Below are 21,365 nucleotides of genomic sequence, written 5' to 3' on the forward strand. Positions count from 1 at the left end.
TTGTGAAGAACTTTCCTCTTGTTCTTTTGGACATCTTCTTCTTGGAGCATAGTCCACATCACCCACATCAAATAATTTATTATTAGAGAAAACTGGGTAGATAGGTGGACGACTTTGATCATAAGAGAATTTGCTTTGTGTATCTGTTCTCTTCTTGATGGCTGGGTGGTGATCTAGCACATATATCAAATGGAACATGCTCTCTTCTCATTTTCTCATGATGCTCTCTCACCTTTGATGTCATAGGTGGCAGAAGAGGAATTTTGTCACCTTTCTTCTTCTTTGCTCCTTTCTTCTTCTTCCTCTTTGATGACTGAGAGCTTCCACAGCTACAATTGCTTTCTTCACTGGAGTATTCACTCCACTTCTTTTTCTCTCCTTGAAGCTATTCATCCACCACAGTTTCTTGCTTGTCAGCCTTTTTCATTACAAATTCTCCATTCTGATCTACCCATCACATCATCATGTTGCTTGATAAATTCTGGCTTATCATCAAACACATTTTTGAACTGCTTGAGATACTCATTTCTGCTCTCTTTATCAACTTTCAATGGGTAACTATCACAGAACGGGGGTGGAACCTTCTTGTACTTCTCTTCTTCAGTCATCTTTTCAACATGCCCAAAAATGTTTCCAGTAGAGACTAGGTTTTTTAAAAACTCAATTTCAATCAACAAATCAACATTCTTGAGTTTCTCTTTAGCAAACATCTTCTTCAGTCCTTCAATCTCAATTCTCATTCTGGATTGAGCTTGATATGCTACCATGCAATCATCCTCCAAACCTTTGATTTGACTTTCATATGTAGCCTCACTTTCAGCATACACATTTAGAAAGACATACTTCCTACCACATTCAGTTTTCCCATTTTCCAACCTCCTGATTTAATTCTTCAATTTTAGCAAGAAGATCAGAAATAGAAGTATCAGAATGTACCTGAGTGTTTGAAGATTCAGCCTTCTCATTAATTTTGGCCATGAATGCAACATTTGCTCTTTCCATCTCTGCAGCATGATTACTCCAGTCAAACTCTCCATCCTGAGCCACCCTTGCAACGGCCACATTCCCTTGACCTCTTTGCTGGTTCACACCATTTTGAGATGGTCTGCTTTGATTTGTATGAACCTGCACTTGATTAGTTCTCTGAGGTTGAAATGTTTGTTGCTGGGTTCTATTCTGATTTTGATAGGGATTTTGATTGGGCATTTGAGTCCTTTGCTGCTGAAAGTTCTGATTCTGATTCTGATAGAACTGACTTTGATTGAGTTGATTTCCAAACTGTCTTAGCATGTTGCACTCTTTTGCAAAGTGTCCAGGTTGTTGACAGTTATAACAGATGGCCTTGGATTTGTCAAATCCAATTCTTTCATTTGGTCCATTGAAACTACTTCTGCCAGTTTTGTTATACAACCTTTTACTTCTTACTGCCAACATGGCCGCTTGCCATTTGATGTCCATATCTTCTAAATCATCAGCATCAATTTGTTCTAAGTCTTCTTGCACGATGCTTGTGTTTATCAGATTCTTGGCCACAAAGGCATGATAAGACTTAGTGAACATTGAGAACAAGGCCTGATAGTCTGTTCCTTGAGTCTGGTTGTGATATGCAGAATTTGATTGCCCATTTCCAGTAGATGGATGGTCATCTTCAATCAGTTACACATTGAATCTTGACTGATTGTTACATGAGGAGTATGCATCTGATGGTTCCTCAACAATAGGCAGTTGATTCTTGAAAGAGAGGTTGCTTATGGGTGCCACAAGTGCATTGTTCATTTGGAAGCTTGGCTTGTCCTCTCGAATCATGTGATTCTCTATCATTTCATGTTCAGCAGCCTTGAGGAAGGCAATCACATCATCTAGTTTGAAGGTAGGAAAACTTGCCTTTTCCTTTATGAACTTGCTTGCAGTATACCATTCCCCAGATAGAGATGATAAAAGCTTCTTGTTAAGCTCAAAGTCGGAAATCTGCAAATCAGTGGTCCTTATTTCATTTACAATGGTCAAGAACCTTTGTAACACTGACTTTAGACTTTCTCCTTCCTTAAACTTGAACCTGTCCAACTGCTGCTTCAGTCGATCTTTCTTTATGGCTCTTAACTTAGTATTACCTTCAAACATTTCAATAACTGCATCATACATATCCTTAGCATTCTTATGATGATTTATAGTGGTTAGAATCTCCCATGAAAGTCCCAACTTCAGGATGGACAGTGCCTTGTCATCCCTCTTTTTCATTCTTAGATCTACCGCAGCACTGTTATTTGGAGCGGCTGAAGGAGTGTAATTCCCTTCAGTAATAGCCATCCAAAGTTCTGGATCGTTGTAGTTCACAGCAGCCTCAAACAACACCTTCCACTTTATGAAGTTCTCTTGTCCAAGTAATCTTGGAATCTTGTTGGTTGAAACTTCTTGATCTTCCATTTTATCAGATATAATGTTATCAATAGCAATGCACAGTTAATCTTCACTTTTCCTCACAAACCTTCAGTCTCGTGGTCTTCAGTGAGCTTACTCAAGATCTGATACCACTTGTCAGGACCGTCTATCGGGTGCAACCTTACCAAAGGCTTGACAAGAACACACTGACTTAGTTACTCAAAGACCGATTGAGTATCCCGGCGGAATCAGGATATTCAATGATTGAGAATGAAAGCTTGTGGAGAATTATCAAACACAAAACAATAAATGATAATCGGTAAAGACTATTTCAACGACAAAGATTCACTATATTAAATGATACGTCAATGATACAGTGAATGGAATGTCTAGGGTTTTGTGTGACTGTAGCTTTTGACATCCGTCTGCAAAGATTGTCAGTATGCGTGCCAAAAACCGTCTCCTAGTCGTACCCTAGGATGTCTATATATAGACCCTAACATTCCATGTATACGTCCTAGACATTACATAATGAAAGATAAATCTAATACAAGTGTTTCAGACCTCGAGCAAGGTATATACCTTGCTCGAGCAAGCTTCCTATACAAGGTGTGCTCGGAGAGTGTCCTCGAGCATACTTTACTTAGAATATATTCTCTTTCGGAGAATACATATTCTCTTCGAGTAAGCTTCATTCCTCTTGACTTGTTCAAACTTTGCTCGAATAAATCCATCGAGCAAGCTCATTCTTCTTGATGTCTTCAGCTTTTCTTATTCAGCAATCTTTATCATGCTCGGACGTAAATTTGCTCGGTAACTGAACTGTGCTCGAAGTCTTTGCTTTGATTCACATGACATCCTCTTATTGCATCCATGCTCGTCCCCATGTGCTCGATCATCCTGTGCTCGTAACACTTGGCTGGAACTTGTTGATCAAGCTGTTTGCCCGATTGGCAATCCATGCTCGATAGAAGAATAACCTTGCTCGTTGAATTGTAGCTTGCTCGAAGCCTTCAACACTTAGAAGAATCAACCATTTAAGGTTCAGAACCTTGCTCGAAGTAGTAAAAACCATGCTCGATCGTCTGGGCTTGCACGAATTCCATACTTAGCCGTTTTCTGAGGAGGTTGAGAAGATTTCAATCTTCCTTATCAAAAATCCGACCCAACAATTTGTATGTCCACTAGAAAAATATAATAAAAATATTTTTATAAACTTAAGATATTTATGCAACTCTGGTAAAAAATTAATAATTTAATTCCATGGTTTTCCTATGTAATAAAATGCATCTTTGCATGCTAAAATCTGCATGTTATATTCGTTATTGATCGATAAGTTCGTTTTAGGCTTAACCGGTGGCTGCCCTTTCTCGCATCTTTCGGGGCTGTTATAATTGAAGTTCCTGCTCTGTCCTCTTCTTAGGTATGTCTAGTGTAATATACTTTAGTATCATGAGTTTTGGCATTCGTTTGATTGGTCAACTGCTGATGAAGTGAAAACTAGGTTTTGGTTGTCTAGTTTGTCAATTGTTGCGTCTAGCGCGTTGTCTGAGGGAATTAACAACCAATTCAGATGTTGTAGCCTCGGTATGATTTGTTGGCTGTGAAAAACTATATTTTTATGTTATTGGGGCTGAACTGGTTGTCGGTTACTCAAACGGGTCGGTACGGCGCAAATTCGTGTTTATTGGTAATTTGTGCATCGTGCTTGCGAATTACCGACCCATCCAACTCGTGTAGCGTCGTGTGGACTTGTTGGCCGTGATTTTACTAAATTTGTTCCACACAGGGCTGAGTCGGTATCTAAGTGCATAAACAACCCGTTAACACGCGTATTCGGTATCTAAGTGCATAAACAACCCGTTAACACTCGTTTCATGTGAGTTCATGATGCCCCTTTTTACTCTTTTTTACGTTTTGGGCTAGCATACACACCGTAATACAATTTTACACGATTTTACTCGTTACAACTATTTGGATGGTATTACATAGCTTTACTTCTATTTGTGCATTTATAAAACTATGAGTGGACTATATTCTATGCCTTAGGATATTTTAGACTCGTTATGGTCATATATTCCTTAAGGTTATATACCTGATTATGGTCTAGACTCGATGATGTTAATAGGCTTGGTAGTAATTGAATACGGGCAGACCTATTTACTTAGTTCATGTATTGGACTGATTATTATATATTACCTTATGGCCATAGGCTTACTTGCAATTTGGAAGGTCTTGGGATGATATATATATATATATATATGTATGTATGTATGGAGGTATGTATGTATGAGTATGTGTTACCTTATAGCCTACGGTTGTGTGATGATATTTAGTTCCTCATGACTAAGAATGATGTGAGTAGGCTTATTGATGTGTGTGTGCATGGTGATCACGGCCGGGTCAAATATATTACTCGGGTTTTCAAATCCCGTGGTGGAGAGGCCCGTGTGGCGTGATCATCATTTTGGCGGATCAAATATATTACTCAGGTTTTAAAATCCCGTGGTGAAGAGGCCCGTTGTATGTTGAGCCGTAATTGGGTCAAATATATTACTCGGGTTGTACCCATGGTGGAGAGGCCTGTATCACGTGCTTGGATGTGTAAGCTATGACCGAGTCAAATATGTTGCTCGGGTTTGACTCGTGGTGGAGAGGCTCGTGTCACATGCTATAGTCTTACGGCGTCCGGGTCAAATATATTACTCTAGTCTTGACTCGTGGTGGAGAGGCCCGTGTACGTGTGTTCGACGATGCATGTATTATTTGGTGAATTATATTAATTATTTTATTATTATCCTCTCTATTGTTTATAAACTATAACTTTGAAATAAAGTATGAAATATTGTTTACGAAAACTTGAACTCACTCAGCTCTAGCTGACTTTGTGTGTATGTTAGTATGACTTTCAGGTTAAGGATTGGAGGTTATCGCTTGGACGTGCTGGAGACTACTCGGAAGGTTGAAGGCATTTCTGGTCAAGGATTTCAAATAAAACGGATATTTTATTTACATTCGATTTTGGACACTTGTACCCGTGTTTGGGACTTTTAACACTTAAACTTTTTCCGCTGTTATTTACTCTGAACTGGTTTTAAATACAAAGAATTGTTTGGTTTTAAATTTTTGTGAAATTGTGGATGTGATTACCAACTGTAGGATTCCCGGTATTCGGGGTCTTACATACTCTTACTTCTTTCATACAAACTTTATATCCATGCACACGCGCTTACATACTTTCTTTCATAAGGCCTTGTGATTTACCATAGGCTATTCTATCTCTACCATCACAGAAATTATGAGGGTCTGGTCCCTTCTGTCTCAGATATTATCAGGGTCTGGTCCCTTTTGTCTCCAATAACCATACTTGTCACGTCACTCGATCATACATTCATTTTCATTCATGCTTACTTTACATACCTTCTGGTCATGTATATATGTATATGTACATATTCATTCGTACAAACATTCCTTAATAACATTCAATACTTAGTCATACATATATCATACACATATCATACACTTACCACTTAAGTTAAGTGTATTAACAACTATCACAAAGGAGTATGCACACAGCCCCCAAAAACATAACGGATAAAGGGGCTAGAAACTCACCTGAATTCGGTTTCTCTCGCCGTTAATAGTAATGCCCTTCTTTAGCTGCGCACGGCTAACTGTATAACGCATTACGAGTGTCAAATATCCATTACTACTAATTCTTATATCTAAGTCAATGACACCCTCAACTAACGGGGTCCGGGGGCAGCGCCCCTGGTAGTGGGGTCTAGGGGCGGCAGCCCCTAACAGGGTCCAAGGGGCAGCGCCCCTGGCTGGGGTTAACAAAAAATGCATCAGAAGATGAATTTTATAAAATTTTGCATGGAAGAATTTCGCTTCGCATGCATGGAATTTCGCTTCGCGTGAAACTGTTTCGCTTCGCATGGCTGAGCGAAACGAAATGATTGTTTCGCTTCTCATCGCTGAGAGAAGCGAAATGACTATTTCGCTTCTCATTGCTCAGCGAATCGAAAATGCATGTTTCGCTTCTCATGGCTGAGCGAAGCGAAATGCCTGTTTCGCTTCTCATGGCTGAGCGAAGCGAAATGCCTTCCTTTCTTCGCTTTTTTTTTCCATTTTAAAGCCATTTTACTTCGTGGCTCCTCCTCAGGACCTGATTTATACTCTTTCTCAACTTTCGACACATTCTGACCCCATGCACCTAATCCTGAACCATCTCTCTCATAGTCCGAACGCCACCTTTTTTTATCTTAAAGTGCACCCAAGAGGTTATGACTTTCCAAGATTAGATTTTTCTTACATTTCCCAACCCTATCTATTAATATATCTGTTTGCATGCTGGTTCTAACCATAAAACTTAACCATTTAAACCGAAACCTACCTTTTGCTTCCGGTTCGAGTTCAGATCCGGACAATACGTATATCTGGACGTGATTCTTGTTGTTTGTTGATGTCTACACATGAGATTCTTCCTTCTTTTTACACAGATTTGGATCCAGAATGTAGAGAGAAAGTGTGTTTGTTCTTGAGTGTGTGTGTGTGGTGAAAGGTAACAAAATGGTGAAAAGGATGGAGAGGTTAGGCTTATATAGGGGGCCATGGGCCCCACAATCTACTCACAATTCCAAATCCAAATATTATCCAAACACTTAAGACACGACTAACTTAACAACACACAATTAAATAACAAAACTTTTCATCATTTAATATTTAACAAAAAGTTGGATGTTACAAAATTCCAAGTTTGTGTTTAAGACACCTGAACCGCAGACTAAAGAACCAATAATTGAGGTCTTACACAACTTGGATGAGCATATTGAAATGGTTGAAGAGGAAGAGAGAACAAAGAAGTCTGATGAGTAGGAAAATGAAGACAAAGCCTACCTCTTAAACCTCAAGTATGTTAAAAAATATCTTTAAAGATTGTCACAGGAAAATGTGATGCAAGAAGGTGAAGGATGGAGGAAAAGAGAATCTAAAAGAGAATTCTTGATAAAGGCTGAATAAAAACCTGCATTTTTAAACCTATAATCATTCGACTCAGTTGATAAAATATACAAGAATGCTCTTGTTGATGATGTGGCAAACTTTGTAGAAAATGTAAGCAAAAAGAAGAAAAATGAAGAAAAGAAGCTTACAGAATCTGACAGCAGCAAAAGAGAAAGTTAAAAGAAGATCATAGATGACAAAGAATATGAGTTGTTGAAAAGTAAACACAAAGAAGTAAAATTTCTTCAATTACATGGCTACAACTATGATTCAATGAAAAATCATTCTCTTGAAGAGCTGAAAAAGAAAGTGCAAATGGTCAAAATTCTCACAAAGATAAGAAATGTACCGAAGACTGTCTAAGAGAAAAAGAATTGAGATTGAGACTAGAGAAGGAGAGGAAAGATGCAGAAAAGAAGAAGGAAGAGGTCACATAAAGGTTCAATGATCCACAAAGAGTACAAACATTGAAGGACCTTGTGATGAATAAGGGAATGGCTGATGATAATTCAACAGCATGCCTCATGATCAACTACTTGACATATACCATAGAGAGAAGAGACTATACATGGAAACACAAAGAAAGATCATGGAAAAGGAAGCACGAGTTGAAATGATGATTGCTCTACACAGAAGAGGGGCCAATATGGGAAGATTGATGGTGCAGTCTAATGAGACCATCAAGAAAGGGTTTGAAGAATCTGAGATTGATGAAGCAAAGAAAATTCACATGTAAGCACAAGCAGAACATTAATAAGGTATGAGATTGTGAGGCCCGAACCGTCAAGGAACTTGAACCTGCCCACACATCTCTACTTTGAAAAAATATCCAAGACCTTAAGAGTGGTGACTGAAGATAATGAAGAAAGCCTGATAATCTTCAGAGGTGATTTAAGAAGCTTTTCAAAGGAACAGTTGGAGAAAATGGTTCAGTTGGACCTGTACGACAATCAAGAAAGAAATCAACTTGCATGACAACAGAAAAACGACCTCTCAAAGTTCATAAAAGAACAATCTGAGAAAGGATTCCCATTTCACAGACAGAAAAGAAGAGAAAGAGAGGAGACGAAAAAGAATTAATGAAGTACAAACTTTAGAACTCTCCTATGGGATTCAAAGAAGAGGAAGACTCATCAGGCAAGCAGCTCTAGTGGAAAAAGGAGAACTTTAAGAGAGTGCTTAGCCATGAGAAGGGAAATGCTTGAGCCAAACTCCCATGTGCAACAAAATGGAAAGATTGCTTATCTCACTTACAATAGACAGAATGATTCAATATCCTTGAGAAATGCATCGGGAGGAACTATTGCAGTGGTTATGTATGATGAAGACCTACGATTCATACATGCCCAAGACCTTCAAGACATTGTGGATGAAGATTTTCCTCTTGATTCTCTTAATGTAGTGGAGCTTGACATGTTCAAACAAAAGGCTGCCCTTGTTAAACTCAAGAAAGAAAAAGCTGTTACAAAGAGCCAAAGGAGAAGATAGCAGAATGGAGCCAAATGATGATCATCTTATTTCTGTTTTACCTTTGTATTTTGTTTTATGTTTTGTAATTTGACATGTAAAAATTTGATATGTAACGCCCAAGTGGCAGAATTCCCTTATGTAATGAAATGATATTGATGCCTAAATTGATTACCTTTAGAAGGCTGATACATGTATAACCATATGCAGGTGTGTTTTGGTGCATCTAGGCTTGTTCCAATCTAGGGGAGATTGTTGAGTCAGATATTTGGTAAGGAAGATTGGAATCTTCTCAACCTCGTTTGGAAATCGGATAAGTATGGACTTCGAGCAAGCTTGGACTATCGAGCATGGTTTACTACCTCGAGCATGGTCTTCAGAACCATCTCTAGTGAATTCTTCTAAGTGTTGAAGACTTCGAGCAACCTACACTTCAACGAGCAAGAGTGTTTTTCTATCGAGTATGGATTGCCAATCAAGCAAACAACTTGATCGTTCAAGTTTTAACCAAGTGATCCGACCACAGGATGTCCAAGCATGGACTTCGACCATGGTTCAGTCCCCCGAGCATGATTTACATCCGAGCATGCTAAAGATTGATCAATAAGTCTCAAGACAGGATTGAAGGCATCAAGAAGAATAGGCTTGCTCGATGGACTAGTTCGAGCAAAGCAAAGATTGGTCATGAAGAATGAATCTTGCTAGAGGAGAATATTTTCACTGAAAATATTCTAAGTAAAGTATGCTCGAAGACACTCATTGGGCATACCTTGCATACTAAGTCTTCTCGAGCAAGATACATATCATGCTCAAAGACTCTTACACTTGTATTTGTATTTGTCTTTCATTATGCAATGATTAAGGATTCTAGAAGGAATGTCAGGGTCTATGAATAGCATCCTAGGTTTCCATTTTAGGGGACGCTGGCAACGCACGGAATACGAGGGCACAAACATTCCAGAGAATATTCTCTTTGTTTCCTCGTACCGCCGCCGCTGTCACGAAACCCTAGACATTCCTTCACTATTGCATTAAATGTTCTATTAAGTACAGTGAATCTTTGTCTTTGAATCTATTCTTACGGAATATTATTTTAGTGTTTTGTTTGTCATTATACCACACCTTCGTTCCCATCCGTTGAAAATCCTTATTCCGCTGGGATATTCGATAGGCCTTTGGGCATTGGATCTATGTGTTCTTTTCGACCTACCTCAGGTTGCACCCGATCCCCGGTCCTGACATATACGCCGTATATGTTATGCGTAAGCAACATATACGTTGCTAGACATATACGGTGAGTGTCATCTTTTTGGTAAACTTGGAATTTGTAGGTTCAAATGATGTTGAAATTTGATGAATTTTGATAGGGTTTGTCACGGATAGGTAAGGAAAAAGGTGTGAAAGTTTGGAGAACTTTTGACGGTGGAATTTGAAGGTAGAGAGAAAATCCTAGAAAACTTGAAGTGTTCAAGCTAGTAACGAGCCATAAAGCTCTGATACCACTTGAAATGATTTGTGATCTTGATGAAGATTACACTTAGGATCTGTTGATGTTACAGCTTGAATCTCAAAGTGTGGAATCCATTGAGATTGAACACACTCAAGTAAACATTAAGCTCATATTCATTAATAACAAGAAAGATTACAAGATATGACACTTTGTGTACGTTCTCTCTCTACTTTCTCTATCTAACAATGACCAAAAGTCTACATCTAAACGCAAAAGTCTCCTATTTATAGGAAACATCATGAAGCTTCACAAGGCCGTATATGTTTTATGTTGTATAACATATACGCCGCATAAGATATGCGTTCTTGTGGACTTATGCGTTGAGTACAATACACAAAATACAATTGACAGTTTAAGCCCTATACAATCTTATCTAATACATCTATGACCCTAGTAATAGACATTATGCTCTAACAAGTTCACCAACATAAGTCTATGTCCTTAAAAGTCCCTTAGGAGAGACTTTTTGACACACTTGTTTCGGTCAACAAGTATAGTCAAAATTAGGTGGCTATGGTTATGAACTTGTGATTGTGTTTTTTATGCTTGTGTGGTTGATTTACTTTTGTTTATGTTATTGCAATATGGATTGTTAACAACTTATAATCAACAACTTACATAAAATTGGTTCCTTAGAAATCGTTAGGTAATAAAATTGGTTTTATTAAAGGCTAATGATTTCATAATAAAACAGGTTTTATTAATAGGAACTTTGAAAATGGGGTTTTCAACTAAGTACCATACATTTGAATGCATGCAAATGCAAGGTACATAAAAAGTTTTCCAATCTAGGATTTAGAAAACGAAAATCCCTTTTATAAAATAAGTCAAACACCATCCTTTTATAAAACACTCGAATCACTTGGGAACTCGATGTGGGATAAATCACCAAACCACATTGGAGGAAACTTGTGAGTTTGAGGTGGGTTTACCATATTTGTGGGATAAAGGTCACCTAACCACTTGTATGTATAAACTCACACGTATGTGTAAGTAGGATGACTTAAATTGGAAATCATGTGAATAGGGTCACCGAAGCATGGTGTACAATGGTGTTGATGGGATTAAACATGCCAACTAAACATTAAATGTTTAACCGATCCCATAAAACTAGAAGTTGCAATCGTCAAATGTTGACTACCTTGTTAATTTAAATAGTAGGATAAAGGTCACCTAACTACTACTTAAATGTAATGTTGGGTTCTAAATTTTAATCATTAATTGTCTAGGAGACATAAAGGGTATTAATGATTAAAATTGATTAATGATATCGAAGGTACTAAAATTGAGCTTTGTTAAATTTATAGATGGCCGCAATTAACAATCCACCTAACACTATTATCCCATCCGTTCATAACCTATCACTAAGAGCTATACTCGATACGGATCGTCTAAACTATAACAACTTTATGGATTGGTATCGAAACTTGAGAATCGTTCTCAAGCAAGAAAAGAAATCCTACGTTTTACAGGATCCCATTCCAGATGAACCTAGCATTGACGAAACCGATGACTATAACGATTGGGTAAAAAACAACGGTGCAAGTTTCTTGCATCATGTTAGGAACTAGGATTCCCGAGATTCAAAAGGATTTTGAACTTCATGGGGCATACGACATGATCACCCAACTTAAGGAAATGTTCCTTACACAAGCTAGTGTGGAACGCTTCAAAACGGTTCGAGCGCTTCATGCATGTCGTAAGGAAGAAACCCAATCGGTTTCCTCTTATGTGCTTAAAATGAAAAGCCACATTGATCATCTCGAACGCCTAAATTGTCCCGTCTCAAAAGAGTTAGCCACGGATTTGATCCTAAATGGCCTAACCTAGAAATTTGAGAATTTTGTTATGAATTATAACATGAATGGATGGGACAAAAGCATTGGTGAGCTTCACGCAGTGCTCAAGACAGCCGAGACGGGAATGGGTAAAAAGGTTTTACCCGTTCTCACGATCAATAAAAGTGGAAATAGGAAGATGCATCACCCGGAACCCAAGGCAAAGGTTGCCAAAGGTAAAGGACAAGTCAAGGGTAAGTTCAAGGGAAAGGCTAACGCGGAACCACCCAAACCGAAAGAAAAGAAGCCAAAGGTTTGCGCAAAGGATCCGTGCTTCGGTTGTGGGGAGATAGGGCATTGGATGAGGAATTGTCCAACCTATCTAGAAGAGTTGAAAGCTAAGAGGGATGCAGGGCAAACCTCAGGTACAACTCTCATGATTCATGTTGATCTTAATATTATTTCCTCGAACACATGGGTATTGAATACCGGATGTGGAACTCATATTTGCAATTTGTTGAAGGGGTTCAAAGGAAATGATGGATTTAAGAATGGAGATATAACTCTCTTCATGAGCAATGGAGGAAAGGTTGTTGTTGAAGCCCGATGGGACTACATTAGAAGCTTCCAAATGGTTTGGAATTTATTTTGAATAATGTTTTGCATGATCCTAGTTTGACTAGGAATATTATCTCTGTTTCTTTGTTAAGACAATATGGTTTTGATTTAAATTTGTGGACGATTGTATTTGTGTTTTTATGAATGATGTCTTTTATTTTAAAGCGATGTCGTCTAATGGCATTTATGAATTAGTTCATGATAACACATCTTATGATAACACAATGTACCAATCAAGCACCAAGAGATTCAAAATGGATTTGAGTAAGACTTATCTTTGCCATTGTCGCCTTGGTCACATAAACAAAGACCGCAAACATACACTACAAAAGAATGGTCTTTTGGAATCAAGTGAAGATGATTCATTTGATAAATGTGAGCCTTCTTTACTTGGAAAGATGACCGATGACCCCTTTAGTGGAACAAACGAAAGGGCAAAAGACTTATTAGGTATCACACATTCGGATGTATTTGGTCCTTTTAAGGCAATGACAAAGAATGATGAAAGATACTTCATTACCTTTATTGATGATTATAGTCATTATGGGTATGTGGACTTGCTAAGACACAAAGATGAAGCTTTTGAAATGTTCAAAATCTTCCAAAGTGAAGTACAAAATCAACTCAATAAAACCATCAAAGTACTTCGTTCGGATAGAGGAGGTGAATACCTTAGTGATGCTTTCCGAGATCATCTTAGAAGTTGTGGGATCATCTCACAACTAACTCCACCCAGAACAACACAACACAATGGTGTGTCCGAGAGGAGGAATCTAACTCTATTGGATATGATTCAATCTATGATGGCAAGAAGCACATTGCCACTATCATTTTGGGGTTTCGCATTGCTCTCCACGGCTCGTATTCTAAATGTGGCCCCAACCAAGAAAGTGGACAAGACACCTTTTGAAATATGGAATGGAAGGGCTCCATCGTTATCATATTTAAAGGTATGGGGTTGTGAGGCTTATGTCAAGAACAACACCCAAAACAAACTTGAAAGTCGATCCACTAAGTGTATCTTTGTAGGATATTCCAAAGACTCTATGGGATATTATTTCTATAACCCAATCAAGCAAAAGGTGTTCGTTGCTCGAAAGGCCGAGTTCATGGAAACCAAGTTTCTTATGGAAGGAACTAGTAGAACAGTGGAACTCGAGGGGGATCGATAACAATAAGCCGATACACGTTTGGTTGATACTAGCAATCAACAAGAGGTTTTTGAGAATGATCAAATGGTTGATCAAAAAACACAAAACGTTCGCAAATCCGGTATAATTGGTCATCCACCTGAGAGATATGGATTTTTCATGGATGGATGCTATGTGGAAGATTCGGATGAACCCACCACATACCGTGATGCAATGTCACAATCCGATTGTGAAAAATGGCTTGAAGCCATGAACGTTGAGATACAATCCATGCATGACAACCATGTATGGGATTTGGTTATACCACCTCTTAATTCCAAACAGTTGGAAGTAAGTGGGTTTTCAAGAAGAAAACAGATATGCATGGAAACTTGGATACTTAAAAAGCAAGACTTGTAACAATAGGTTTTACTCAAACTCAAGGGGTTGATTATGATGAGACCTTCTCTCCCGTGGCAATGCTAAAGTTTATTAGGATATTGTTTACCATAGCCGCATATTATGACTATGAGATTTGGCAAATGGATGTCAAAACCACTTTTCTAAATGGGCATCTTGAGGAAGATGTCTATATGGTTCAGCCCGAAGGTTTTTGTTGATCCACAACATCCTAATAAAGTATGCAAGTTAAAGAAATCAATCTATGGATTAAAGCAAGCATCTAGAAGTTGGAATCACCATTTTGATGAAAAAGTTAAGAAATTTGGATTCATTAAGAACGACGATGAAGCTAGTGGGAGCATCAACACTTTCTTAGTTTCTTAGTATTGTATGTTGATGAAATACTACTGTTTGGAAATGGCATTCCAACCATGGAAGGTGTAAAAGCATGGCTTGGAAGTTTTTTTTCCATTAAAGATCTTGGTGAAGCCACCTATATTTTGTGAATTAAGATTTATAGGGATAGATCAAGGCGGTTGATAGGTTTAAACCAAAGTACATACATTGGAAAAATCTTAAAAAGGTTCAAGGTGGAGAACTCTAAGAGAGGTTTAGTACCTATTCAAAAAGGAACGATATTGAGTGCATCTCAAAGTCCAAGCTCAAAGGACGAGCAAGAGAAAATGAATAGGATCCCATATGCATCGGCTATAGGATCCATCATGTATGCAATGATATGTACTAGACAGATGTGTCATGTGCTTTGAGCATGACAAGTAGATACCAACAAAATCCGGGAAGTAGCCATTGGATGGCGGTTAAGAGTATACTGAAATACCTTAGAAGGACTAAGGACATGTTTTTAATATACGGTTTTGGTGAGGAGGAAATCGTTGTAAAGGGTTACACAGATGCGAGTTTCTAAACCGATCGAGATGATTCTCGATCATAATCGGGATATGTTTTCGTTTTGAATGGTGGGGCAGTCTCTTGGAAGAGCTCAAAACAAGATGTGGAAGCATTTTCTACCACAGAATCCGAATACATCGCCGCCTCATTGGCAACACAAGAAGCTGCATGGATAAGGAAATTTATTGCCGATCTAGGGGTGGTCCATACCATTCAGGACCCTCTAGAGATCTTTTGTGACAACGAAGGTGCGATTGCACAAATCAAAGAACCTCGTGCACATCAAAAGACCAGGCACATTGAGTGGAGGTTCAACTACATAAGGGATGAAGTTGAGAAAGGAAAGATATGTATTCGAAAAGTTCACAGCGATCAAAACATTGCGGATCCACTCACAAAGCTCCTTGAAAGGCCAAAGCATGAAGGTCACACTTATGCCTTAGGACTTCGATATTCTAATGATTGGATTTGATCTATTTTATATTTAGATATCGGAACAATTGTTATTTTGCTCATTCATATGATTATGGTTTATGATTATGACATTTTGAGTTATGTTCCATTTTAGCATGTTTAAATCCATGAATAAATTAATTATTCTAAATGTCCGTAGACACTCATATTTGTGGGAACAAGTATGAAGGTAAGACTATTATGAACTTGGATTGGTGGATGTCCATAAGGCATGAATATAGAGCAAAAGGTTGCTGCCAAGGTTCATAGATATTTATGGGATATAAATATTGGACTGACCCGCTCTCAAATGTTACTACATAGAATCTTAGTGATTGATCATAAATAAATTTGAGTAAAGACGAATATCAAAGTATCCTCCGACCTGAGATACATATTCGATCATGATATTCACCAAATATTATACTTTTACTTAGTTCTTCGCTGCTCTGAAACATGACGGTACATAAGGCGAAGATCAGGCATAGTACAAGGTGATTGTTAGAGACATATTTAGTCAAAAGTGGTTTTTCCCTCTTATTCATTGAAAGTAAGATGTGTAAGGCCTGCTAAGTTAAATCAACAGAGAATGATTGCTCTGTGTCTCTTGATTTGACATGATATCTGAGACAAATGGATAAATGATAGATTCACCTAAATCATTTCAAGTAAGGGACTTGAAAGGGATGATGTTATTGAATGGCACTTCGTCATGCATATTAGGGGTAGTAAACCGTAGTTAGGCGGTATTTGCTACTTGCATCAATCTTCTTTGTATCTTGTGCAAGTGGGATATTGTTGGACTCGGTCTGCCGAAGACACATATTATAATTGATGTGGCTAGTACGTCATGATCCAAGTCATACCCAATAACAATCTAGAAAAACACCGACAACATTTGTTAATGTATGATATGATCATAGTAAATAAATATTAACGCTTATGTTATTTGGAAAGGGTTCCCAAATAAATTGTACTTGTGAAATAAATAAATCATATGGATGGTTTATAATTTTGAGAGAAGACATTACATAGTGTTATTTAAGTTGGCTAAGTAACAATATGTAAGACCATTTAATCTTGCATGTAAAATATGTTATGTAACTTTTGTATATTAAGCATAACATAAGGTTTCTATGATATGTTTTTTATGTTATAAAAATTTTTGAAATTTTAAAAGAGTAAGAGATAGAGCCCCCCCCCCCCCATCTTTTCCCTCTTCTATTCCTTTCTTGGTTATAGACATGCAAGTCTTATGGTTGGGTACTTGTGGTGGTGCCTTGAAGACACAAACAATTTTTTCTCTCTTTCATATTTTCAGAAGACAAATCTTTTCTTCTCTCTTGCTCTCTTCCTCCATTAATTCCGGCCAAAGAAAGGAAGAAGAATAAGGAGGAGTTTCAAGTGAAAATCCTAGCTAATAGGTGTTTGTCCAAGGCTTGGGGCATACAAGCTTGAGGAGCTTCTCCATTGAAGTTCTTGCCTTTCAATCATCATCCTCTTCACTCGCTTTGGTTCTTGAAAGGTATATTAACATGCATGCATTTCTTATGGTTGCATGTATTGGTAAGTGTGTATTTCGTATTTGGATCCGGGTTATGGGTTTTTGCATATGTAAAATCGGATTTACATTCATCAAATTAACAAGATTTAAAATACATATCCGCTGACATAAAAGAGGTTTTTATGGCTTTGATAATCTTGTTAAAACCCAACATGCAAATCGTCTCCTGTTATCCATTGTTGCTTATTATTAGGTAACTTTATAATTCCTTGCTTTAGATCCATCAATTTGCATGTTTTACTAATTTGAAATTGTTTTGATGGTTGATTAGTTTTAGGTTAGATTTATATTGTTGTGTAATTTCCTAAATCATATACATTGATTTCTTTTAACTGTGTCATTTTGGTGTTCACACATAGATTGTTGTGTAATTTTCTAATCAATGAATGCTTATGTTTATTGTGAATTCGTTGACAGAGTCCTGATGGGATATTATTAGACTGTGTTATTATTTATGATCAATCGACTTTAGACCATTCGTCTCTCAAAAAGCATAGCATCCTAATATGTAATTAACATATTAGGATTTAAATACTAAAATATCGCTTTATGAAAATAATAGCCTTTTGACTTTTATATAATGTTACTATTTCTTTATGATGTGTATAATATCCTATTTTACTCTTGACATTGTAGAAGATTTTCCTTAATCCTGCACAGCCCAATTGTACATTTTTATTAACGGGGTTCACAAAATACTATTATTTTCTTTTTTGGGCTACAATTTTCAACTCATGACAATTGCACTAAAGTAAGAAGGCTCCAATATGAGTTGTATATGCATAATATGATTTGAAAGTTTCAATCAACCATATGGTAATAAAAAGGATTAATTTCATATAAATATGATATATGCCCAACTTTACTTGATGACAAATCTACCCGTTTTTCCTTTGGGCCTACCTATGTGTTTATATGTATTCTATAATTAACACATAATGATTTAAAGACTTAAATATCACTACAAAATTTAGATTTTTTTGAAAAATTTTCTAAATTATACGCATTGGTTTCTTTTAACTGTGTTCTTTTGGTGTTCACACATTTATGAAAGCTTTATGTTTATTAAATGGCTACATAAAGTTTTCTTAAATTAATTAGACGCCAACTTTTATTTACATATTAGATCAGCTGTCATTCTTGGCACTATTAATTATGTACCACAAACTCAATAATTTTTTAAATTAAGCAATGAAAAAGTTAACTTTTTGAGTATGCTGACTTTTTTTTTATTCAAAACTAGAATTTATATGAGGGTTGACTTTTTGGTTAAGTTTTTTAGGAACATTCTAACAGAACCTTAAAGTTGATGCAAACTAGAAAAACTACTTTTGAATGCACATACCCTGTAAATATTATGGGTGATAATTAACCGAACCACTAACTGAAATTAAACTAAAACCGATTAACCAAAAATCGGTTATCGGTTTCTCTTTTTGACACTCGGTTAATTGAAATGAACTATTCATACAGTTTTAAACAAAATTTAGCTTAAGTTTGAATTTGGTTATTAAATGAACCGAATTGAAAACCGACAAACTAACCAAATACACCTAACCAAATGTGTAAAATTTATAATATTTATATTGTTAGGTTCTTATCCTTGCATTGCATCAGAAACAACCAAATTAATAATGTGTATTTAAAAGTGTCATATTACTTTGAAAATTAAACTATTGAATAAATGTGTAAAATGTTATCTTATATCCTCATCCCTTTTACAGCCCAGCCTTAAGCCAAGAAGATAAGAAAATAGAAAGGATCGTCGTCACAAAAGTCAAGACATATATGTTAGAGCATAATGTCTATTGCTAGGGTCTTAGATGTATTAGATATGATTGTATAGGGCTTTAAATGTAAAATGTATGTTGTGTATATATGATTAACGTATAAGTCACAAGGACCGCATATGTTATGCAGCGCATAACATATGCGCCGTATATCATATACGTCCTTGTTGATTTTCATGTGTTTCCTATAAATAGGAAAATTATGCGTTATTCAGTAGACTTTTGGCTGATTGTTAGAGTGAGAGAGTAGAGAGAGAAATTTACTACAGAGACATATCTTGTAATATTTGAAGTTATCAATGAATATGATGCTTAATGTTTACCTGTTTTGTTCGCTCTCATTGGATTCCGCACTTTGAGATACAAGTTGTAACATCTAGAGATCCTTATTGTTGTCTACATCAGTTCAACAGCCTCTTTCAAGTGGTATCAGAGCATTATGGCTCGTTACTAGTTTGAACATCACAAGTTTTCAAGGTTTTTGTCTCTATCTATAAAATCAACCGTCAAAAGTTCTTCAAACTCTCACAATTTATTCTCTACATACCCGTGTCAAACCCTTCAAGTTTTCGTCCAATTCCTACATCATTTGAACTTTCAAATTGCCAAAATACCAAGAAGATGTTTCTTAATGCATATGTTATTCCAACGCATATGTTATTCACGTATAACATATACAGTGTATAACATATATGCCGCATATGTTATAAAGTGAAAAACATATACGTTTATATACATATACGTTGACCATCAAAACATATCCGTTGACCATTCATACTACATATCCGTTGACCATTCATAATACTTATCTGTGGACCATCAAGATATCTGTTGACTTTCATTAACAAGAATCATGGAAAATCTCAGTGCATTTGTGTCACAGCATTCTGCATTGCTTCAGAACATTAACCTCAAGAATGAAATGGGAACATCAAACAAGCCTCCGAAGCTTCTTCGTATGGAAGATTATCCGTCTTGGAACGACAAGTTTGAGACTTACGTGCAAGCTTTGAATTATGAGACGTGGACGGCTGTTGAGGAAGAATACATTATCCCGAAGGATGAAAATGGCAGCAACTATAGGTTGTCTCAAATTGCTGACAATGACAAAAATCAGTTTTTAAGAGAAAAGAAGATGTTGAATTTGTTTCAACAAGCCATTAAAGCAGAAATCTTTCAACTGTTAAAACACAATGGCTCGTGCTACTCCATTTGGCAAGCTCTATTGAATAAAGATAGAGGAAACCCTGACATGAGGAAAAGCAAGATGGCTTTACTGAAGAAAGAATTAGATATCTTTACTGTAGTTAAGGGGGAAACTTTTGAACAGTTGGTTGAGAGATATTGTCATTTAGTTAATGAAATGAAGAGGTTAGGCATTGACAAGCCAGATTATGAGTACATTGGTAAACTGGATGATGCATTACCTGAAGAGTGGAACACATTCATAATGATTCAACAATCAAATCATGTTGCATATGCCTGACTGAACATTGCGAGATTTATTGAGAAGCCTGAAGCACACGAATTAGAGCTTAGGAAAAAGCAAAAGATGAAATCAACAGCAGTTTCAAAGGTTCACAATTTGCTACTCCTAATCCTAAGATTCCCATAGCATTTTGTGCAGAGCAAACTAGACAAGCCTGTGTAACCAATGTTCCTACTACTCCACATTACAGTAGTAGTTATTCAGGAACAATTCCAATATCTCAAACCTCGAACACACAAGATTCTGATATCATACAGTGCAACATTGCTGTAAATCAAAAGAATATAGGAAACCTAACCACTGACACCATTAAGGAACATATGGCATTTCTTGGATCAGTTTTTGAATCATACGAGTGTTTAGTTGCTGGTTGTATTGGAAATTTTAACATGACAAAAGAAGACTACGACCAAACTGATCCAGAAGAAATGGAAATGATTGATATATGGTGGTGCATGGCAAGTGCGATAAGGAGAGCTCAAAGGTTCAAGGAAATAACTAGAAGAAATGTGCTAGATGGTACAACATCAAAGTTGGGTTTTGATAAATCTAAGGTGAGATGCTTTAGGTGCAAAGAAAAAGGACACTTCAAGAGGGAGTGTACAAGTAAAAATGTGGATGATAATGCAGCAAATCCCTTTGGAAGAGATTACTACAAGCAAGCAATTTATCATCGTCTTGAGGCAGAATCATCAAAAACCAAGAAACCGACTAAAGCGTCAACCTCACAACAAAAGGCTGCTACAGCACAGATGGATGAGGGTTTTAATTGGAACCCGGTGTTTCAAGTAAATGTGGCAAAAATGGTTGATGAGGATAATAAAAAGGTGTTATGTGAACAGGTGGATGAGGATAAGAAAAGTGAATGT

General features: G+C 36.9%; 1 protein-coding gene across 1 annotated transcript; it reads left to right on the plus strand.

Moving 5' to 3' along the window:
- Positions 1–19,860: 19,860 nt before the first annotated feature.
- LOC143566981 (uncharacterized) lies at positions 19,861–20,493 on the plus strand. Its single transcript, XM_077053518.1, has one exon. It carries the CDS (start codon positions 19,861–19,863, stop codon positions 20,491–20,493), a length of 633 nt encoding a protein of 210 aa, XP_076909633.1.
- The last annotated feature ends 872 nt before the right edge of the window (positions 20,494–21,365 follow it).

The sequence above is a fragment of the Bidens hawaiensis genome, unplaced genomic scaffold, assembly GCF_021521415.1.
Source record: "Bidens hawaiensis isolate Kalapana, Puna unplaced genomic scaffold, B.hawaiensis_p1.1 tig00023191_1, whole genome shotgun sequence".
Classification (NCBI taxonomy): domain Eukaryota; kingdom Viridiplantae; phylum Streptophyta; class Magnoliopsida; order Asterales; family Asteraceae; genus Bidens; species Bidens hawaiensis.

Excerpts from the sequence above, each read along its gene's own strand:
- LOC143566981 (XM_077053518.1), top strand. The coding sequence starts at position 19,861 with ATGGAAAATCTCAGTGCATTTGTGTCACAGCATTCTGCATTGCTTCAG.